Here is a 17,809-nt window from a genome sequence, read left to right as displayed (position 1 = left end):
TCGGACATTTCTTTTTAGAGCATTTTTACAATTTTCTAAGATACACAGGCTCGTATTGAAAATTGCAAAGTAGCTTGGGTCTGGCATTCAAGTTGATGGTTGGAGAGAATGTGGGTTAGCCAGCCTGTATAAATGTATAGTCGTGGTGGTCACGTAAAGTCTTGGTCGCCGTGGTCATGTAAATGTTATTGTCCTTCACTTGTATGAAAATGTCAGCAGCAGTTTTCGCAAGCCTTATTCATCGTTCGTAAAGCTTTCAAGCCATTTCTATTGCCGACTTTCTGCTTGATTTACAAATTCCCTTCATCTTAAAAAGCACATAGAACTTTTTAGCATTTTCCTCAATTTCTCCAAGAGAGTCCGATGTATGTGGTGAGATCCGTTTTACAGCCCCTTGGGGACAAGTAATATGTGCAAATACATTCACTCATTAATCACACTGGACAGCTCGTGATGAGTGATATCCAAACAACATCAAGAAAAAGACGGTAACAGGGTGTTATTTTGGGGCAGCTAACCTTGTAAGTGAAAAACTCTGTCCCCGAGGTGACGATGCCATCAGAGGGTCAGCCCTAAATTATGACTTATCTATGAGAGGGGGATGCCGCATCGTACTCAAATGAATTGATGGCCACTGTGCAAGAGGGAGTGTATGAAACACCGACATTCACAGAAATTTTCTCAAATGGAATTTTGCTGTAGTTTCTCAATGAGAGGGGCCAGGTCGGGACCTTGGGTAGGGGGCGCCATGTTTTGGCTTTGTCGACGCGCCAGCGTTATTATGGAGGCGAATATTGAATTAGGGGACCTTTATTACCATGCTTGATTGTCAAAATATGTAGCATTTCGGTTGGCGATGGCACTAAAGCTGAGGCGGCACTCAAGTATATTTGAAGCCTAATTCTCTTCGTTATAGTCAGTGTGATCCCATTGAAAGTGTCTCGGACACAGAAATTGCCAATGGATTTATTGCCTGATGTAAATCACACAGTTAGACGATCAGATTTATTTCTTTTCCTACAGACTTTCTCCTAAATATAACAACTTTGAGTATATTGGATATCTTTGATTTATATATTTCTACACAAGGTTGAAAAAGCTGTTATTATTTTTTTCGGAGTAAAGTTTTGATTGACAGGGAAAGGGAATATTACTTAGGTGGAAAAGTTAGATTTTGACTTGGTGTCTCTGGTTTTTGCTTGTCACAGTGTTTCTTGTCAAACCAGTTTTTGCCTGCTATAACTCACAAGTTACATTTCTGATTAAACCCTCGGAAATGTGGGCTTGTAGCCATTGGAGGACACAAAATCTGACCCTTTCTCTTGCAACGGAAAACCTCAAGTCAAGTTACTACTCAAATATAACCCTGAAAAATTCAAGATTAAATTCTCAAATTCCCCTCACATGTTTATTTTATCCCACTTCATTAGACAGGCTTGACAAAGTTCTGTCTCATTCCTCATTATCCTCTAACGAGGCGAATGTTGGGAATTAGACCGTCTGTCCTTTTGTCCATGCAGTCCATGTTTACTTAATGGGGCTATTTCAAGCTGCTTTTAACAAGCCCTGGCAAATACCATCCACCCTCCTATTTGTGTTACTCAACTTAGAACCATATGTGGAAACAGCCAAGCATATTTATTAAACAAGACTTGCAGGAAACCAGTGCTACTACCAAAAGCCTTTGTACCTGAATGAATTCCTCTATTCAGATCAAGGTGTTTTCTCTTGTAGTCGAGCTTTTGGACAAGATATTCCCCTTAGCGGTTATAACATAAGATTAAATATTAAGTTGTATAGCAGATTTGTCAGATGTTGATTCATTGTGAAGTAGAGTCCCAATGTATTAATAATGAAAATAGAAACAGGTTTATGGGTGGTATTTTGTTCTCTGTGCTCAAGATGAAAGGTATTTTGAATCAACTTAAAACAAAACTTTCATTGCAAGGTAGGAATGTTTAAGTCTTTCAAAGCAGACCTGCAGATCAGGGCAGTGTCTTAGTCATTCTGTAGCTTTCCTATTGCAAAACTTGCCACTTGAAAGGAATTACTGTGAGTTTGTATTCAGCGTGATCGCTTTATGGTGGCTCAGACAGAGATTTTTTACCCAGTGTTGAAGGAAGTGGACAAGATATCGTCAGCCGGTGACAGGAGATAACACTGGTCAGGTAGCCTGTGTTGTTCATGCGTTCTAAAGATCCCCCTAACACCACAGCTGCTCTGTACATCTACACACTGTGAAGCCCATTTCTGGTTTACCTGGGGTGGTAGGGTAGCCTAGTGGTTCAAGCGTTCGCTCATCACACGAAGGCCCAGGTTCGATTCCCCACTTGGGTACAATGTGTGAAGACCATTTCAGGTTTCCCCCGCCGTGATATTGCTGGAATATTGCTAAAAGCTGGTCTAAATATGTAGATCTGAAGTTTCCTTTCTGCAGTTATCTAAGGCTTAATACCTCACAGTCTGTGTTGGTAAAGTTCACATTTCCTGGGTTTGATTCCCAGGTTCTTTGGCATTATTTGTGATCAATTGCCTTGACACTAGTGAAAATTGATGTTGGTACTAAATTCACAAGGTTTAATTCAGGTTAAATGTTCATTTTCTTCATTTTACAAAGATAATTAATTGCTTTGTACCTCTCGAGAAGAGAAAGATTCCTTTGGTTGGGGTTTATAAAGAGAATGAAAGTGAAGTTTTTGTATCTCCCTTTAATGTTATTTTGGATAGTGATGGTTCATGATTACTAACGAATCTTGTGATGAGAGTAATAGGCGATGTTCTATTCACAATCAAAGCAAATATGGCTGAATACGGAGAGTACTTGAAGCATTTAAACACAGCAATAACACACCATGTCAATGCGTCCTTAAGCCAGCATAGGCCTTTCATTTTGCAGGAAAATTGGACGGGAACATGCATTAGTGGTTGTGCGTTCTGAAGACTTCGTTGAATTAGCTTTCTCTTCGCAAATAAACTCTGAAAGGCGCAGTGATGCCTGGGAAAATACAGAAGGACATACCATATCTAAGGTTGAACATTTTCAACCATGGAGCAATTACTATGTCTCATGTGCTTCTCGACCCTTTTCCTGTTCATGACCCTGTTCAGAGAAAAACTTGCCATGTTGTTTATAATAACCCTGGCTCCATAGCCAAGTATTGTTTCACCCGTTTCCATAGCAAGAAAGAAGCTTTGTAAGCAACGACCTGAATAAGCCTTCGTTTGTGCTGGCTGTTCACCATTCTCTAGCCAGTTTCCCCATCGAAGGTCGTCTTCCAGCTAATATGTCTCCCAGCCTTTAAATCACACCCCGGTAAAGGAAGGCTGGTCTAAGATAAATGCACAGCTTTATGAGGCGTACGAAAATGCATCCTAGCCAGGAACCGGTTTGAAGAGACGGATGGCAGAAACTTGCCTCTTGCAGTAATGACGAGATTAAGCATCCCTGCCTGGCTCCGTGTGCCAACTGAGACCATTCAAGTGTTAGAAACAATGCAAGCTCATGCACTTCGCCTTTCCACTCCACTGATGATTCGGTTGGTGCCTAGCAGTACTCAAGAAAAATGTTTTATGCCAAGAGATTTGCTGGGACAGGCTGTATGCTGATTTCATCCATTTATTGCAGCAATACGACGTTCTTCATTGGTTATTTAACTATTGCTTGACATAGCGGTTTCGTTGACATACATTGCAGCCCCTTGTCAAATATACTGAAATGCTTTTTGGTTTACAGCTTGCACATGAAAGAATGCTGAGAGAACCGATGCTATTCCCCTGGCAAATTTACTTGATGGTAGCTGATGTGACACATCATTAAATTTTGAAAGAGCTGAAGTAAATGTAACCACTTTAAACTGGTCTCTTTTGGGAAATATACCTTACAAAGGTCTACCACCATGTGGTTGCACAGCAAAATCCTGATGGACAGACCCCAAATGGGGTCGTTAGAATATTTTGAGCTGTTTCTTTTGTTTGTCTGTGTGGTTGTTGTAACATTTTAGGAGAGAAGTATGTGGTTTGTTTATTCGAAAAACTTATAAAATAGTATAATGTTGAATAAAGGGAAAAACTTAAATTCATTTATAGTACAACACAGTGCTGAAATATTTTTATTAAAAATATGTTGATAACATTTGAATGTAAACACTCAGCCACATTGTGAGTTGGTCTATTTATAATCACATTTGTAACAATTGTCTGAAAGAGCGTAAATACAGTTATTTGTCTGTCCAAAGTGCATTGGCAGGAACCATTCTCGGTGATTGATGTGAGAAAGAATCATTTTGAAGATTGGAGGCCGGACGTTCCCTTGAGCAGTCGGCCAGGCATGTATCAAATTATGTTGTCAATATTCCAATAAATGCAACACTAGTTAAAATGAAATCAAGATTGATAAAAGGGCCTTTACTATGACAACTTGTTGCCTTTTGAGAAGTATGTGCATGGGTGTGACCTTCTTGGTTTGACTTTTCGTTGTGTGGGGCATTTCAGTGCATTGATTTTCCAACAAGCCCCAGGGGATGGCAGTTACGGAAATGATTTAATGAATTCTGTGAAATACATTTTTATAAGGGAATTATGAAGTTACATTTGTTTAGATGTTTAGAATTTTTCGACACACACAATATCTGGCCTCATTCTTTGCTGCAAGACATAGATGGTTATGTTCTGTGGTAGTTCATCAAACATCACACAATAAGAACTCCTGTCATGAAATATTGAGAATATAAACCCTGAAACGTAGAGCTGATTTATTCACAAATTCAAAAAACTATATACCTAAAGTAAATTAACTTGAACATCGGCATTTATAAAAATGTCACAGGCATGCTGGGACTAAGCAAAATGATTTAATTACGAGTTGGGCATATGGCTTGTTACGTGCCATTATGGAAGCCCTAATAGTAGCAGCAATACTAGCCACACCCAAGATGCATTTATATGTCTGTTTGCTTGAGTATATCATGTCCGGGATGTTCTTATGCAGCATCTCTTCCCAGTGCCTTGTGACTTGCACGATGAATATTACACAATGTACGAGTCTCATCATTTATTGTAAAATAAGACTGGATATTGATTCTATCAGCTATGTTTCCTCGTACTTTAAGTGTTAGTTTTTGAAAGGTTTTGGATATATAAACAGGCTTATTAATATTGTTGGGTTCTTTATTGCAAGAATGTTTTGAATTTAATGAAGCTATAAATAGTCTTCAGACAAATATGGTGTCTGGTGCAGCATATTGATGAGAGCATGTGTTGTAATTTATCTTTGAGAGCTGATGGTTAGCTGAAGACAAACCTTTGTAGCTGGTGGCAATCATTGTAGTCTTATTTTGTTAACCAGTGATATTTTTTTAGTTCAAGTATCTATTCACTGCTTCATGGCTTGTGCGTTTGCAAGGTGTTTGTCGTGTTTTATTCATGCTAACGTAAGCTGGAGAAAATGGTGATTATCATCGGCAACATAGATACAAAATAGAAACCAGTTCTCTTTAAACATTGACACAGCAAGCAGACAAAGAGAATGGCTTAGAGTGTGGGGCTCATTTCTAATTTTCATCCATTGTCCAGTCTTGCATGCTGTGTAGTTGGCGATGGAGCTAAACTATTGGCCATGGGTGAAGTTTATTTATGCCTCTGATGCTTGAAGTGAGTGACTTAACACAGTAACACAATAGAAACGGTGTTGACAAGAAGGTAACGGAACAAAATTAAAAGAGACAGATTTAGACTTCATTTTCTCCATTGAAGTGTTTCAACAATTCTTTCCTTTGCTGAAGATTTTGCTCTTGAGAATTGTTGAGGAGAATTTATAGAGCACATATTTGACGAAGCGGACCGTTATCGCAGCAGGCCGCAGCCAAGGAACAATTCTGGTTGACGTAATGCTAGGGGAACTCGTCACCTGGCGCGGGAGGTGCCTCGTCATGCTATTCACGCGCATGCTCTGGGATGAAAGCCTCTGTTTTTACTGCCTGCAAGGTCGCACAGAGTCAGCAAAGAGCAAACAAAAATCGGCAAGTTTTTCCTTCTAGATGAATGAAATCAGTTATTGATCGCACAAGTTCTTAAGTATCTCCCCCGATCTCTCCGAGTTGAGAGAAAAATCCATAAATCCATCGGCCGAAAGAAAAGGCACAAACAGAGGATGGGAGAGGGATCTTGTTTGCTATTGTCTTAAGCCTGGGAGATACTCAGCTGTTCTAGCAGTCTCTGCTTGAGGCGAGATCGCTTAGCCCGTCCTGGACCTCAGCCCTGGCCCAACGCGCTGCCAGCACAACACAGACCTCTCACATGTCACGCAGTCCACCCCTCGGTAAATTGCATTGGTATGGCCAGAGTTTGCGCAGAGAAACCCGATCACTCAGCTCGAAGCTGAGCAAATTGATCCAGTGTTTAATTGTTCCGAGCCCCTCCTCTAAACTCGCTGATAAAATACAATAAGTATTAATCATTAATGATGAGAATGTCGAACGCATAAAACTTGAACGTAATTAAGCTTAATCCTACTTCTAGATTGATCTCCAGTGCTAAACGATGAGAGATAAACAAATAGTCACAGACCCATGCTCAACTCCAAACTAATAACTTTTTTACCTCAGCTGTGATACCTGACAGCCAATGATTCACACATTTCTTACCAAATTCGACTTACCAAAGTGATATGTTTAGATGTGATGTAAAAGCCGTCATTGTTGGAACTGTGGTTGTCAATTGACATGAATCTCTGGGCCAGGATTAACTCGGCTGATTGTAATCACTGATTATTGACAAACCGCACATGGCAGGGACGCTATTGAGCTGTATGGGAATTTCCCCTTCAATGGAGAGAATATGATTGACTCGGCCAATAATGTAACCCGAGATTCTCAAAATTAGCATGAGGTCCATAATCCAGCCCGTAACATCTTGGTGCCATGGAACATACTATCTCCAAAGATGAACACTGCCTTTGATCACCACTGATGCCACATCCCTTTCCAATAAGCATCTTGGTAAAATGCCTTTAAAAAAATGTAGACCGCAGTTCCGTTGTACAAAGCAATGTTACTGCTGAGTTGATCGTGACTCCCATACCTTAACATAGACTTGCAACATCTGTAATGCTGAGATTGTTTTGTACAGCGCACCAAATTGAGATTCTCGTAGTTCAAAGATATTAAAATAAGCTTTGAAAACGGAGGCTGCTAGAGTCAAGTATCATCGTAGTGTGTATGGTATCTATAAAAGCAGGCATGATGTTGTGATGAAATTGTGCATGACAACCATTTGCTACCATCATCTGCGACATGGCTATTGATAAGTGTGTTGATTCATTTTATCAGCAACCGATGGGCAGCTGTGTATATAATTAGGCTGATATATGATTTCAGTGCCATTTTAACTTCTAATAAGTCTTTTCCATGTGTTTATTAATATTCTGGTCGAGAAACTGGCAGTCTTGTGATCCTGAAATGCTAATGATGGCAAGGCACGTAAGCAGTTTTGCTTGCATAAGGTTACTGTCTGTTGATGAAATTGAAACAGCTTCAAAGATGCAAATATGTCTTGTCCATACCGAGATTATAGCTGGAGTCATAAATCAGCTGCAGAGATGTTATAGCAAGTGCCCCTTGTTTATTTGGTTGGACAGATATACATGTGTTGTGTAACAACAAGTCAGCTTCAGTTGTCCATTGAAGAACTCACTCTTGCGGCTTGCTTGTATCTAACAATATATCAATTAACTACTATTGAGACAGCTTTGAAATGTATTTTATTTTGTGGTTAATATTACTTTTGTTAAAGCATGCTTTTGAACATTAGCCTTTCTTTTAGAATGGCAGAATATCTTCAGTTAATCTATATCGAGATTTAAGATGCTTCCGCGGAGAATTGTTTTAAAAATATTCGGTAGGGAGGGTGCCACAGGACACATTTTGCTTGTAGCGCCTTCTTGTTAAGATGATTAAGTCATTCTTCTTCTTCCTAGTTTTGTTTAGGCATGTCATAATGAATTTGAAATTCCCAGTTGTGCTATTGAAAAACATCTTTTATACCAATTTTTAAAATTCTTTTCCATTAAGAAAAAAGGCACTTTACATCAGTGATGATAACGTGGGTTATTTTCCATGGAATCTGTCATAACTGCTTGAAATGTCATCATTTAAGAGGCAATTTTTGCATGTTCCGTCAAGGCCAGTATTGTTTCGCCTTCCTGGGAGCAGCCATGTTGCCTACCGTTGAGCTTCTTTCAGAAATTGTTACCATGACAACGGTCCATTCAGGACTGACAGCTGTGTGTGCGCACTGAAGGAACTTGCTTCATTAAAAGAGCTTGTCGTTGCTTGTAAGAGCCCAGAGAACCTGTTTTTGTCTCGAGGAAATGAAGTGAAAAAAATCAACGTTAAATTTAACCAGAGTGACCGGGACTTGATCCGTACAATTTCGCCAGGAGCTCGTCAGCTAATAGCCAAGCTTACGTTAACCTCGTACAAAATGCCCACTTTTTCCCCCCATCTCCATTTTGTTCATCCTTCCAAGATTTCCCCTCTTTCATGTAATTACAAGAGACAGACCTGACTAGGCATATCGTTAACAGGGCTGTTTGAATAGGAATATTATTTTATTGTCTCCACGACCCAACGCAATTACTGTGTGGGGCATTGCTATCTGGTCTCTTTGTCCAAGCGTGAATTATTTACTTCAATATATCGCTTTCTTTTAACCTTGCACACGGGTGGACAAGTTATTTTGGTTAAGAGTTTGGCCTGCAATTGCTGTCTCCTCGCCCGTTTGGCTATGCCGCGTAGTAAATGGAACTCAGCGTTTGCCATCAATAAAACAGCAGATTTTATCACATTACTCCAGTGAATTTGTCAAGCTTTTGCTGATGCATTGGAGATTAGTCTGTGTGTATTATCTTCAGAGCTAATGATTGTTTGAAAGTTTCATCGAAAAAATATCATCAAGGCTGTTATCATGCCCGTATTTTCATGGAACAATTTCAATAAGGTGTGAGTAACAGTTATTACGTTTTTTAGGCTGGACTGTAAACATGTGGCGATAGATATTTGTACAATGGACTCTAAGTGTGTTTATCTTAATGATACTCCGTGTAAACAGTGTGAGTAAAGCTGTTTTAGATGTCATTCACAAGGAACTAGTTTCTTCCCACGCAGATACAGCTGTTTTCTCACTCCACTCGACACAAAGATCAGGAACATGACAATTTTATGTCCTTCCAAACAGGTGTGGCTATTTGCTCTCACATTGCCGACTTTAATTAGTTAGGCCCACACGGCACATTTTCTCAATTTCATAGCAAAACTTTCTATGGTTATGAATTCATGGGAGAAGATGCCAGCGTTACCAGGATGAGAAGGCATCCTCCTCGGTTGGAACATGTCCTAGCGACCGAAACTCGCGTCCTAGGAGCAGGCTGAGGAACATGTCAGATAGCTTTGTTGTCTATTTGTCTCCCGGTCTGTCTAGATGGCTTTGATTTTAGATTTGAAACACTTTGATGGTTTAGTTTAAGTCGGATCAGTGGGAGGTAGGGTTAAATGGCTAAGTCATGGTTTATCAAGACACTTCTGGTGATGAGATCATGCCATGATATTGCATCAAATGGATGTCAATGGTACACATCTGTGTTGATGAATAACAATATTGTACTGGGATGCACTTGGAAACTATTTTCAAGGAGCAGAAAAAATGTAATCGTTTGGCTAACTATACACATTGCTGTAAACGGTGTCTCACTCATGCCTACGCTTACAAGAAACCTGGCTGTAACAAGTGATTTGTTATCCGTGGTGTTACTCATTCTTAGACTGACATCATCATCCTTGTTGATGAAATCTTTCCAGCTTAAGTTGGGTGTTTGGGTGAAGTGAATAATTTACCTTACACCAAGAAATTAAACTGCTCATGCAGATACAACTGAAATTAAATGAACTTTCATGGTATATTCCTGATCCTGACCTGATAAAAGAACATAAAAAATTGTCAAAGATGTAATAATTTCCCATTTATTATGCTTTTTTCAATGCACTGAGATAAGGGAATGACAGTGTTTTGTAAGCTCAAGTGACATACTAGTTATTTCATTATAAATAAGGCAGTTGATTGATAATGCAGGCTAGGACCCATGAGGACGACCCTGTCATAAATGTATGAAGATGAGTTTAAAGTCCGCCTACGGTGAGAAAATTCCCTGAGAGCTGACGTTGCTACGTAAGGCTACATTTTATTAAGTGTCCTGCCAAACAATAGACAGTGTTTGTTTTCCTGTTGAGAAACAAGGAATAGGGAGCAATACATTTCTGACAAGATTCTGTAGCATGGTTTATCAAAATCATAATATTTCCATATATCTTTATTAGCATTCAAAGGGTAAATTATTGAGCCTGTCAACACTTCTGCTGAAAGTGTCAGTAACCTTGTCACTGCTGTTGAACCCATTGAGCTGGCAGTTAGCATAAGGATACCACCAAATGAAATTTGCAATTATTATTTACCAAGTACACTTTATATTTCATATGAATGATGTATGGTATGCATAGATGCTCAGCTTTGTAAATGTCAAAACTTAAGTAGTTTATGTACCTAAAATAGAAAATGTTGCTCATTAAAAATACATGGTTTAAATTTCATGTCATGATGTTCAAATTTTCTCTTCTGTTATTACTTATTCCAACTGACAATAATTGTTCAGTGATGATAAGAAAACACAAAAGTTCCTTCATTTTGAAACATTATCAACTTTTGATTTGATTAATAACAAAGAAAAACTGTCAGGATTTGTTGCATCATCAACTGGATGAAAGGGACATGATCATTGAAATCTCTGTAAACTGTATCGGACAACCTTTATGGATAACAGCTTATTTTATTTCATGAGTGCGAAGTTTTGATACAGATTCTTGTACCGTTGTCAAACAGTTCTACCTGCACCATGATCCTCTAATACTGACATGATCCGTCCATTAAATCTAACTTATTTTTCCAGAATTACTAACCCAGATGTAAAAATCTTTGTGAAACTTTTCTCATGTTTCAGCTGTCGAGTTTGTAAATAATTTTGTTTGAGAAATGTTCAGACATTGACAAACTGTTGACAAGCGAAGACATGTGGGTGCGTGGTCTATCTCGCAAAGTATTTAGCTGAACAAATCCAAGCTGATGTTGAATGACTTTACTTTTTGATGTCACTATAAGGCCAGTTGCATGGTCCTTTTCGTGGTGATTAGGTGTATTTCAGATGCTATCCCTAACAAGACTCACATCTTCCTTCCTTCCTTCTTTCTTCATCCTCACCATCATCCACACGCATGATACAGGATACTTATAATACAGGCTCATGTTTTCAGCACTGAGATCATTTTCACTGTTGAAATTGTTACTTTTGAATTTTAATTTGTCGCACATTTTAAGTTCCATAGACATTTTGCAATACCTAATTTTAATGCATTTATTTCATGATTTGCTGATCACTATTTTGCGTTGATGATAATCCCATTTCTGATAAACAGGTAACGGAGTGGAACAAAACTGCAATGGAAAATGTGTTTACTAGAGAAAATTGATTCAAATCTGACATTGTGATCCATCTCGGGTTCCTCATGTGGTGTCATGCATCGTGCCCCTATTGGCTTGTGTGCTTGTTAAATAGCCTGCTCATCTTTCCTTGGTCTCAGCGCAATCACTCACAAAATTCACTGCAGTTGTTTTGGGTGGTATTCTTTGGTGATATTGCCTGTTATCTTGTTCACCAAACAAAAACGTGTTCAGTGATATAACATTACATCACTATCCCAAATTTCATGGATGGTAATATCAAAATTTGAACTAATGGTTTGAAACTTAGAATTCTAATATTGGAAATGAAATAAATTATAAGGCTTAATTCAATACTGGGGGAAATGGAAAGGAAATTATGAGCCAAGAAATGGTGAGCAAGTCCTGCCCTTTAACCACCCGTCTCATTGGGAGTGAGCTCTTAGACACGTCCTCCTCTATTTCAACAGGTACAGCCTCCTCACAGCCCTATCACACCCAAACTTACCCCGGCCAAGGTCCTGGCCAGCAGCCACGCTTCTCGCAAGGTGAGTAGGGAGGTCCCCGGAACAGCCACTGCAGCTGCTGTTACCTGCTACCCACCCTGAAAACATCTCTCAAATTTTGTGCATGATGGTATTTTTTCTCACTGATGCAAAGCTAACTTGGAGTTTGTGAATTCTGTGAACTTTTTAGATGATTAATTGAAGCTGCACTTTGTTTTTGATTTCTGTTCTTGATTTTTGCTGAAGTGCCGCGTTTTCATGCTTTTGCCTCCTATTTTGCATGCATCTTAGAATTGTTATGGTCAATAAGCTCATTGTGTCATTATAAGTCATATCTACCAGATCTGAGTAGGCCTAAAAAAATAAGGTAATTTAGGCTCACAATATCAATATCAGTATCTAAACTATATTTATTCTCTTAGTAAATGTATAATTGTTTTATAAAGACAGAGATTTTAATTTTACTGATATTATAAATTGTTAACGTGACCGAGGCTGTGTTTCTTATGTGATAGAGTAATTTGTAACGAGGCATGTGTGCCTGTTTTATAGAAATATATGTGTTGCCGTACTGTGACAGCAGCACAATGATCCCAGTGTTAGTAGTAACAATAAGTAATATCTGGTAACCATGACACTGGGAATTACTATCACCATTACTGTAATCCTCCATCAATTCAACATCTTTGCAAGATTCAATTTCTAATTAGAAAGATGGATTTATAACTTTGTTCTAAAGAATAGAATTCTTGTCTCAGAAATATTTTTTGAATATTTTGAACCCATCAGTCTTAACCGTTTATGAACAAAGTATCAGCTAATGCTGTAATGTTATAGAAATATAGTCCAGTCCAGTTGTTATGACATGTTTTATCTTCCCTACTGAGAAATAACACCTGGTCGGTATTATTCATACAGTGTATTTCATTGGTGATAGACTCCCTCTGTAATTTCTATGGCTATAAATTGTGCCTGTATCCTAGAAACAGTTGAGCTGACAAAGTGCACACATGGGAGGTAACTCTTGCAAAGTAACAGAATTCCAAGAAGCACATTTCTTGTGATGCCTTGTGAAAACAAAGGGAAAAAAACAAATAGGAATAAAAAATTAATTTGCCATTTTTCGTAAGCTATGATCACAAATATCTGATTATTGAAATTGTTAAGGCTATTCTCAGCCTGTTATATTTTCAGTCATGGAAAGGTGGACTTGCAAAGACGAAGCCTTTCCATGCTCGAGGTACTGTGTAATTAAGTGGCCTCTTAGTAAATAGATGTCTTCAGATCAACTAATTAATAGAGAAATAATCACTCGGGACATATCTGGATTAAATGTAGTTTAGGCAGGTACCACAGCAAGGGTATATTTCATTTTAACTATGACTGTAATAAGAATATTTCTTACTAAATCTAAAGCTGTCCTGAAGTGATAAATATATGAATTCCCCCCACCCCCTTCCCCCCTTGGTTATCTCCCTTGATCTTTTTTTATTCTCATCTTGAACAATATGTATCTGGGTTGTTTCCATATGTTATTTCTGACTTCCATGGCAGTGAAGATATGTCTTAATTTTGATTTTGGAAATTTTCTTACAGCATGCAAGAGGAAAGAGGCAGAGCAAGAAAAGCCGCCAGAGGAAAATCGACCTCCAAAAAAAACCACGACTGGTGTTCACAGATATTCAACGCCGTACGCTTCATGCAATATTTAAGGAAACAAAACGTCCGTCGAAGGAGATGCAAGCTACTATTGCACAGCAACTTGGACTTGAAGTGAGCACAGTAGCCAACTTCTTCATGAACGCCCGACGCAGGTCTTTGGATAAGTGGCAAGACGATAACGGAAACAACAACCGTGAAAGTGCAAGTTCGTGTACGAAGAGTTAACCATGTATGTCACAATTGTGGATCTCCTTGCTCGCTCTCATAGATTCATACATCAGAGCCGGGACTACTTTTCTCGTCATCATGACCTCAGAAGTGTCATTGTCGTTGTCCTATAGCCATGCTCGATGCAATCCAAAGAACAACCGACATCTTTAGTTTGTTATTGCTATTTAAGTTGTATGTTTGCTTTGTTTTCAACATTCCATCAGCTGTTGATTATATAAATTATTTAATTTAATATTGACCCCAATTTAAATTATTGTTTCTCTTAACAAATCAGGTATTGTAGACTCTAAGTCCTAGCCAAATTTTTATATTTATTTATTTATCATATACCGAAAGGTATCTGGTTTTAACCTCTGATTTAAAAAAAGACATGGTCCAAGACCATAATCGTTATAACCACTGAAAATCCATCCTATGTGCTTCATATTTTGTTTTGGCTATTGCTAATCTATTTATCAATCGCTTTACTATTATCGTTTGCAAGTTGTTTTTGATGACAAATAAGTTATGGAGTTGATACATATTGCGACGTGTAGGTCATTCGAGACATATCATTTCTCAATTCATATTTGTATGAAGCCAAGGGAGGCTTTTATGCCCATATTCATCATTCCATTGAACTAGTCACTTCATTGCTCCTCCCTGCTACCTATCTTATTGTATAGTTCGTTAGTGTCTAACGAGCTCTGTGGAAACAAAGACTTTTTTGTGGAATCGCATTGAGGTTCAGATAATGTGCAATATTTTTCACATTTATAGTGTAGATAATCATGATAAATTAATTTTTTTAGTTATTTTTTTGTGGTTGATTTTGTTGAAATTGTGTTCTGATTTTCAGTATTTGTCAGATTGTGCTCCTTGTATTGTTATGATCATCAAAGTATTTTTTGGTCATTTTGATCAAGATGATAATGTGCGAGTGGAATCTTATATATCATTTATGTTTTATACACGTTTTATGAAATCCATGACCAAATTTTGCGTATTACGGAAAAATCTCAGTCCAATGATGGTTACTTCGAGTGTTAAGCCAATAGGGACAAAATAACACCATGGTGCTAAATCTTAATCATTTCTTTTCTCTCTAAGCAATAGGAAGAATCTTGTTACAGTTTCATCCAAATGATGAAGATATCGGTTCATAAAAATTCAATTAATATTTCTTATGAAGTCCATTCCACATCTTTTTTTTCCATTCCACGTATATATTTACTGAGACTCGAAGCAATCATCTCAACAGTATAGATCCTTGTTAATTTCATGTACAGTGTATTTGAAGTTATGTAAAAAAATCTGCACCAGTTTCGGTGAGGCCCAAGTAGGCTGAGGTGTATTTCTTTGTTGTATACTAAGTTATTTATTTATTTATTCCATGTCACATGATCGTTTGTCAGCTGGAAACTACGTGATAGGTGTTTCCGAGGTCCATGCAATAAATATACATATTCATCGATTCAACCCCAGTATTCAGGGTCCAATTTGTACATAGAAAAGCGTCTCAGTTTCTATTAAATGTATGTTTTGTGTACGGTTGTTTTGATGCATTTATAAATAAATATATAATATATAAACTGTCTCGTGCTGTTTTAGCCCGCTGCTGTAGCTAATAACTGCACCAGTAGAAACCATTGAGATGTGTACATTGGTATGAATCTCTATGTAATTGTCTCTGTAGTTCAAGAGAACATGTATGTTTGATCCGCTGTATAGATGAAAATCTGATAGATAGATGATCTGATGCCATCTGAATTCACTCAGATGCCAATACTATCATGAATGAACAAAAACATTTTTTGTAATGAAACGTTTTTTTCAACAAGAAAAATATAAGATACGTCCTTTCAAGGATGCGTCCATTGTGTTGTCATGGCAACGAGGAGGCATGCCCGTTGAGAGGGTCTCCCTGCGTCTGAGTTGTGTTAGCAGTAGCAGTGTTTGTTTTGTGTGAGACTGGGCTTGCTCCGTCAACTATGGAAGGGGACAAAGGGACACATTATATCTGTGGAACATCACACCAGGCAGTGTGGGAGCGTAGCAGATGTTGGTGTACGTACATGTGGAACTGACTGGGTTCTTGCACAGTGCCGCGGTGCAACTCGACAGTGGTTGAGTGTTCTCTGCAGAGTTCCATCTGTAAAAGTGTCCACAACGCCAACTTGACAAACTTTGGCATTGCCAGAAAACATATCGCCTTCCTGTGGTATTTATTTGCTATGTGTAGCAGCTTTAGTTTGCTAATTGTTTTGTCAATGACAAATCCATTTATCATATCATCCTGTCCTTACTGATATAGGGTATTACTCTGGGTTCATATATTTTAATGTGAAATTTTTATATTTTTGTGCATAGGGCATGAACATGTTAATGGATGTTTGATTTATTGTTAAAACATTTTATCAAATTGGTTTTCAAAGTTAGTTTTAAAACAAGATGTATTGGAATCTCATTAAGTGAAGATCTGAGATTTTTTTAAGACATTATGAACAAAGGTTTATTTATTTCATAAATTTATGCTATAAGTGCTACTTCTTGAATGAAGAATTCTGAAGCTTTTGTATCTCTCCTGTGGAAAGGTCACATATGATTTGAATCTACAAGATGAGGCCTTGTTTTCCAAATTTACCATTCAGCGTTCATATCATGCCCCTAAGTGTTAATCCTGCAGAACATAAGGCAGCATTTAAATAGTGGAAGGTTTTCTCTGCAATGTCGGTATAGGTTTGTACAATTTACATGGAAGCAGTGGTACTTAAGTGTACATGACTCTTGGATTGTGTTGATTATTTAGAAGGGAGTCATTACGAAGAAAGAAACATCTTAACGTGTACATATTCAAACATTTCTTAACAGACCTGAGAAATATCTGAAATTCTTCTTTAAGTCTCAGTTGTAATATCGAAACTGATTTTGTTGTAGAAGTGTTCAAAATTGGGGTTAAGATGGGAATTTTGTTAGTTTGAATATGGACATGTAGTTTGATGTTTTTAGCAATATATGCAATGTCTCCCTTACTTGATGTGTGTAAACAATTCAACTGGTGCATTATGAATTTCATACCATACTGGTTGTCAAGCTGTGTGTGCTAAGTTCTAATTTATCATTTATGATGTATAGGGAATTCAATGTAACATGAATTAGCCAATCAAGTTTAAATTAAGCTGCAGAAAACTGCAGCAACTAGTCATGAACGTTGATTTTGTCAAAACAATGGATTATTGTGCAATACAATCGTTTGTCCGTCGTTTGTATTTCTACATAAAGCGTGTGAACTTTTGTGGTGCAATTTAACCTCTCAAGCAAAACCAGCTGCAACAATTTTAGATAGGTTGTGTAGTTTATCCAACCTTATTTTTAGACTGTTTTTGTTAAGCTTTTTTGCTTTGTAGTTTAGACCATGACTCGTCAACCATTTTGAGACGAAGTCGTAGCATGCAACAGCATTCTGATTAGTCAATCAGAGGCAGCAGTGCAGCAGCAATTTGTAAGTGAAGGTAGCCCATGTTTCGTATGTAACTACCTTCCCCAAAACCACTGTACTATAGAATGTTGTCATTGTGCTGATCAATGTGACCATCTCACAGATATGCAACAGGACCTAGAAACTACTGTCTGTATGATAATACAAATAATAAAATAGGCACCAAGCTCATATTCTTGTTTGTTTTTAAAGTTTTGATATGTGAGTGAGTGAGTTTAGTTGGTTTTAGCAATATTCAAGCAATATCACGGCGGGGTACACCAGAAATGGGCTTCACACATACCCATGTAGGGAATCGAACCCGGGTCTTCGGTGTGACGAGTGAACGCTTTAACCACTAGGCTACACCTGCGCCCCTTTGATGTGTGAGCATGTGATGTATGAATGGTGA

The 17,809-nt window shown here is 38.0% G+C and overlaps 1 protein-coding gene across 2 annotated transcripts in view; it reads left to right on the top strand.

The window, feature by feature from the left end:
- LOC124286774 (hepatocyte nuclear factor 6-like) overlaps positions 1 to 17,589 on the top strand; it is a 36,881-nt gene extending 19,292 nt beyond the window's left edge. The window contains exons 3-4 of one of the 2 annotated variants that reach the window (XM_046723208.1): positions 12,012 to 12,089; positions 13,644 to 17,589. In XM_046723208.1, the coding sequence (XP_046579164.1) occupies positions 12,012 to 12,089; positions 13,644 to 13,934 (369 nt within the window). In that variant the 3' untranslated portion in view covers positions 13,935 to 17,589. The remainder of the gene's footprint in view (positions 1 to 12,011; positions 12,090 to 13,643) is intronic. The other variant, XM_046723207.1, reaches the window with a different exon arrangement.
- The last annotated feature ends 220 nt before the right edge of the window (positions 17,590 to 17,809 follow it).

Source organism: Haliotis rubra, unplaced genomic scaffold (assembly GCF_003918875.1).
Source record: "Haliotis rubra isolate DU_JTF1 unplaced genomic scaffold, ASM391887v1 Scf390, whole genome shotgun sequence".
Taxonomy (NCBI): domain Eukaryota; kingdom Metazoa; phylum Mollusca; class Gastropoda; order Lepetellida; family Haliotidae; genus Haliotis; species Haliotis rubra.
This window is presented reverse-complemented; position numbering and strand designations above follow the sequence as displayed.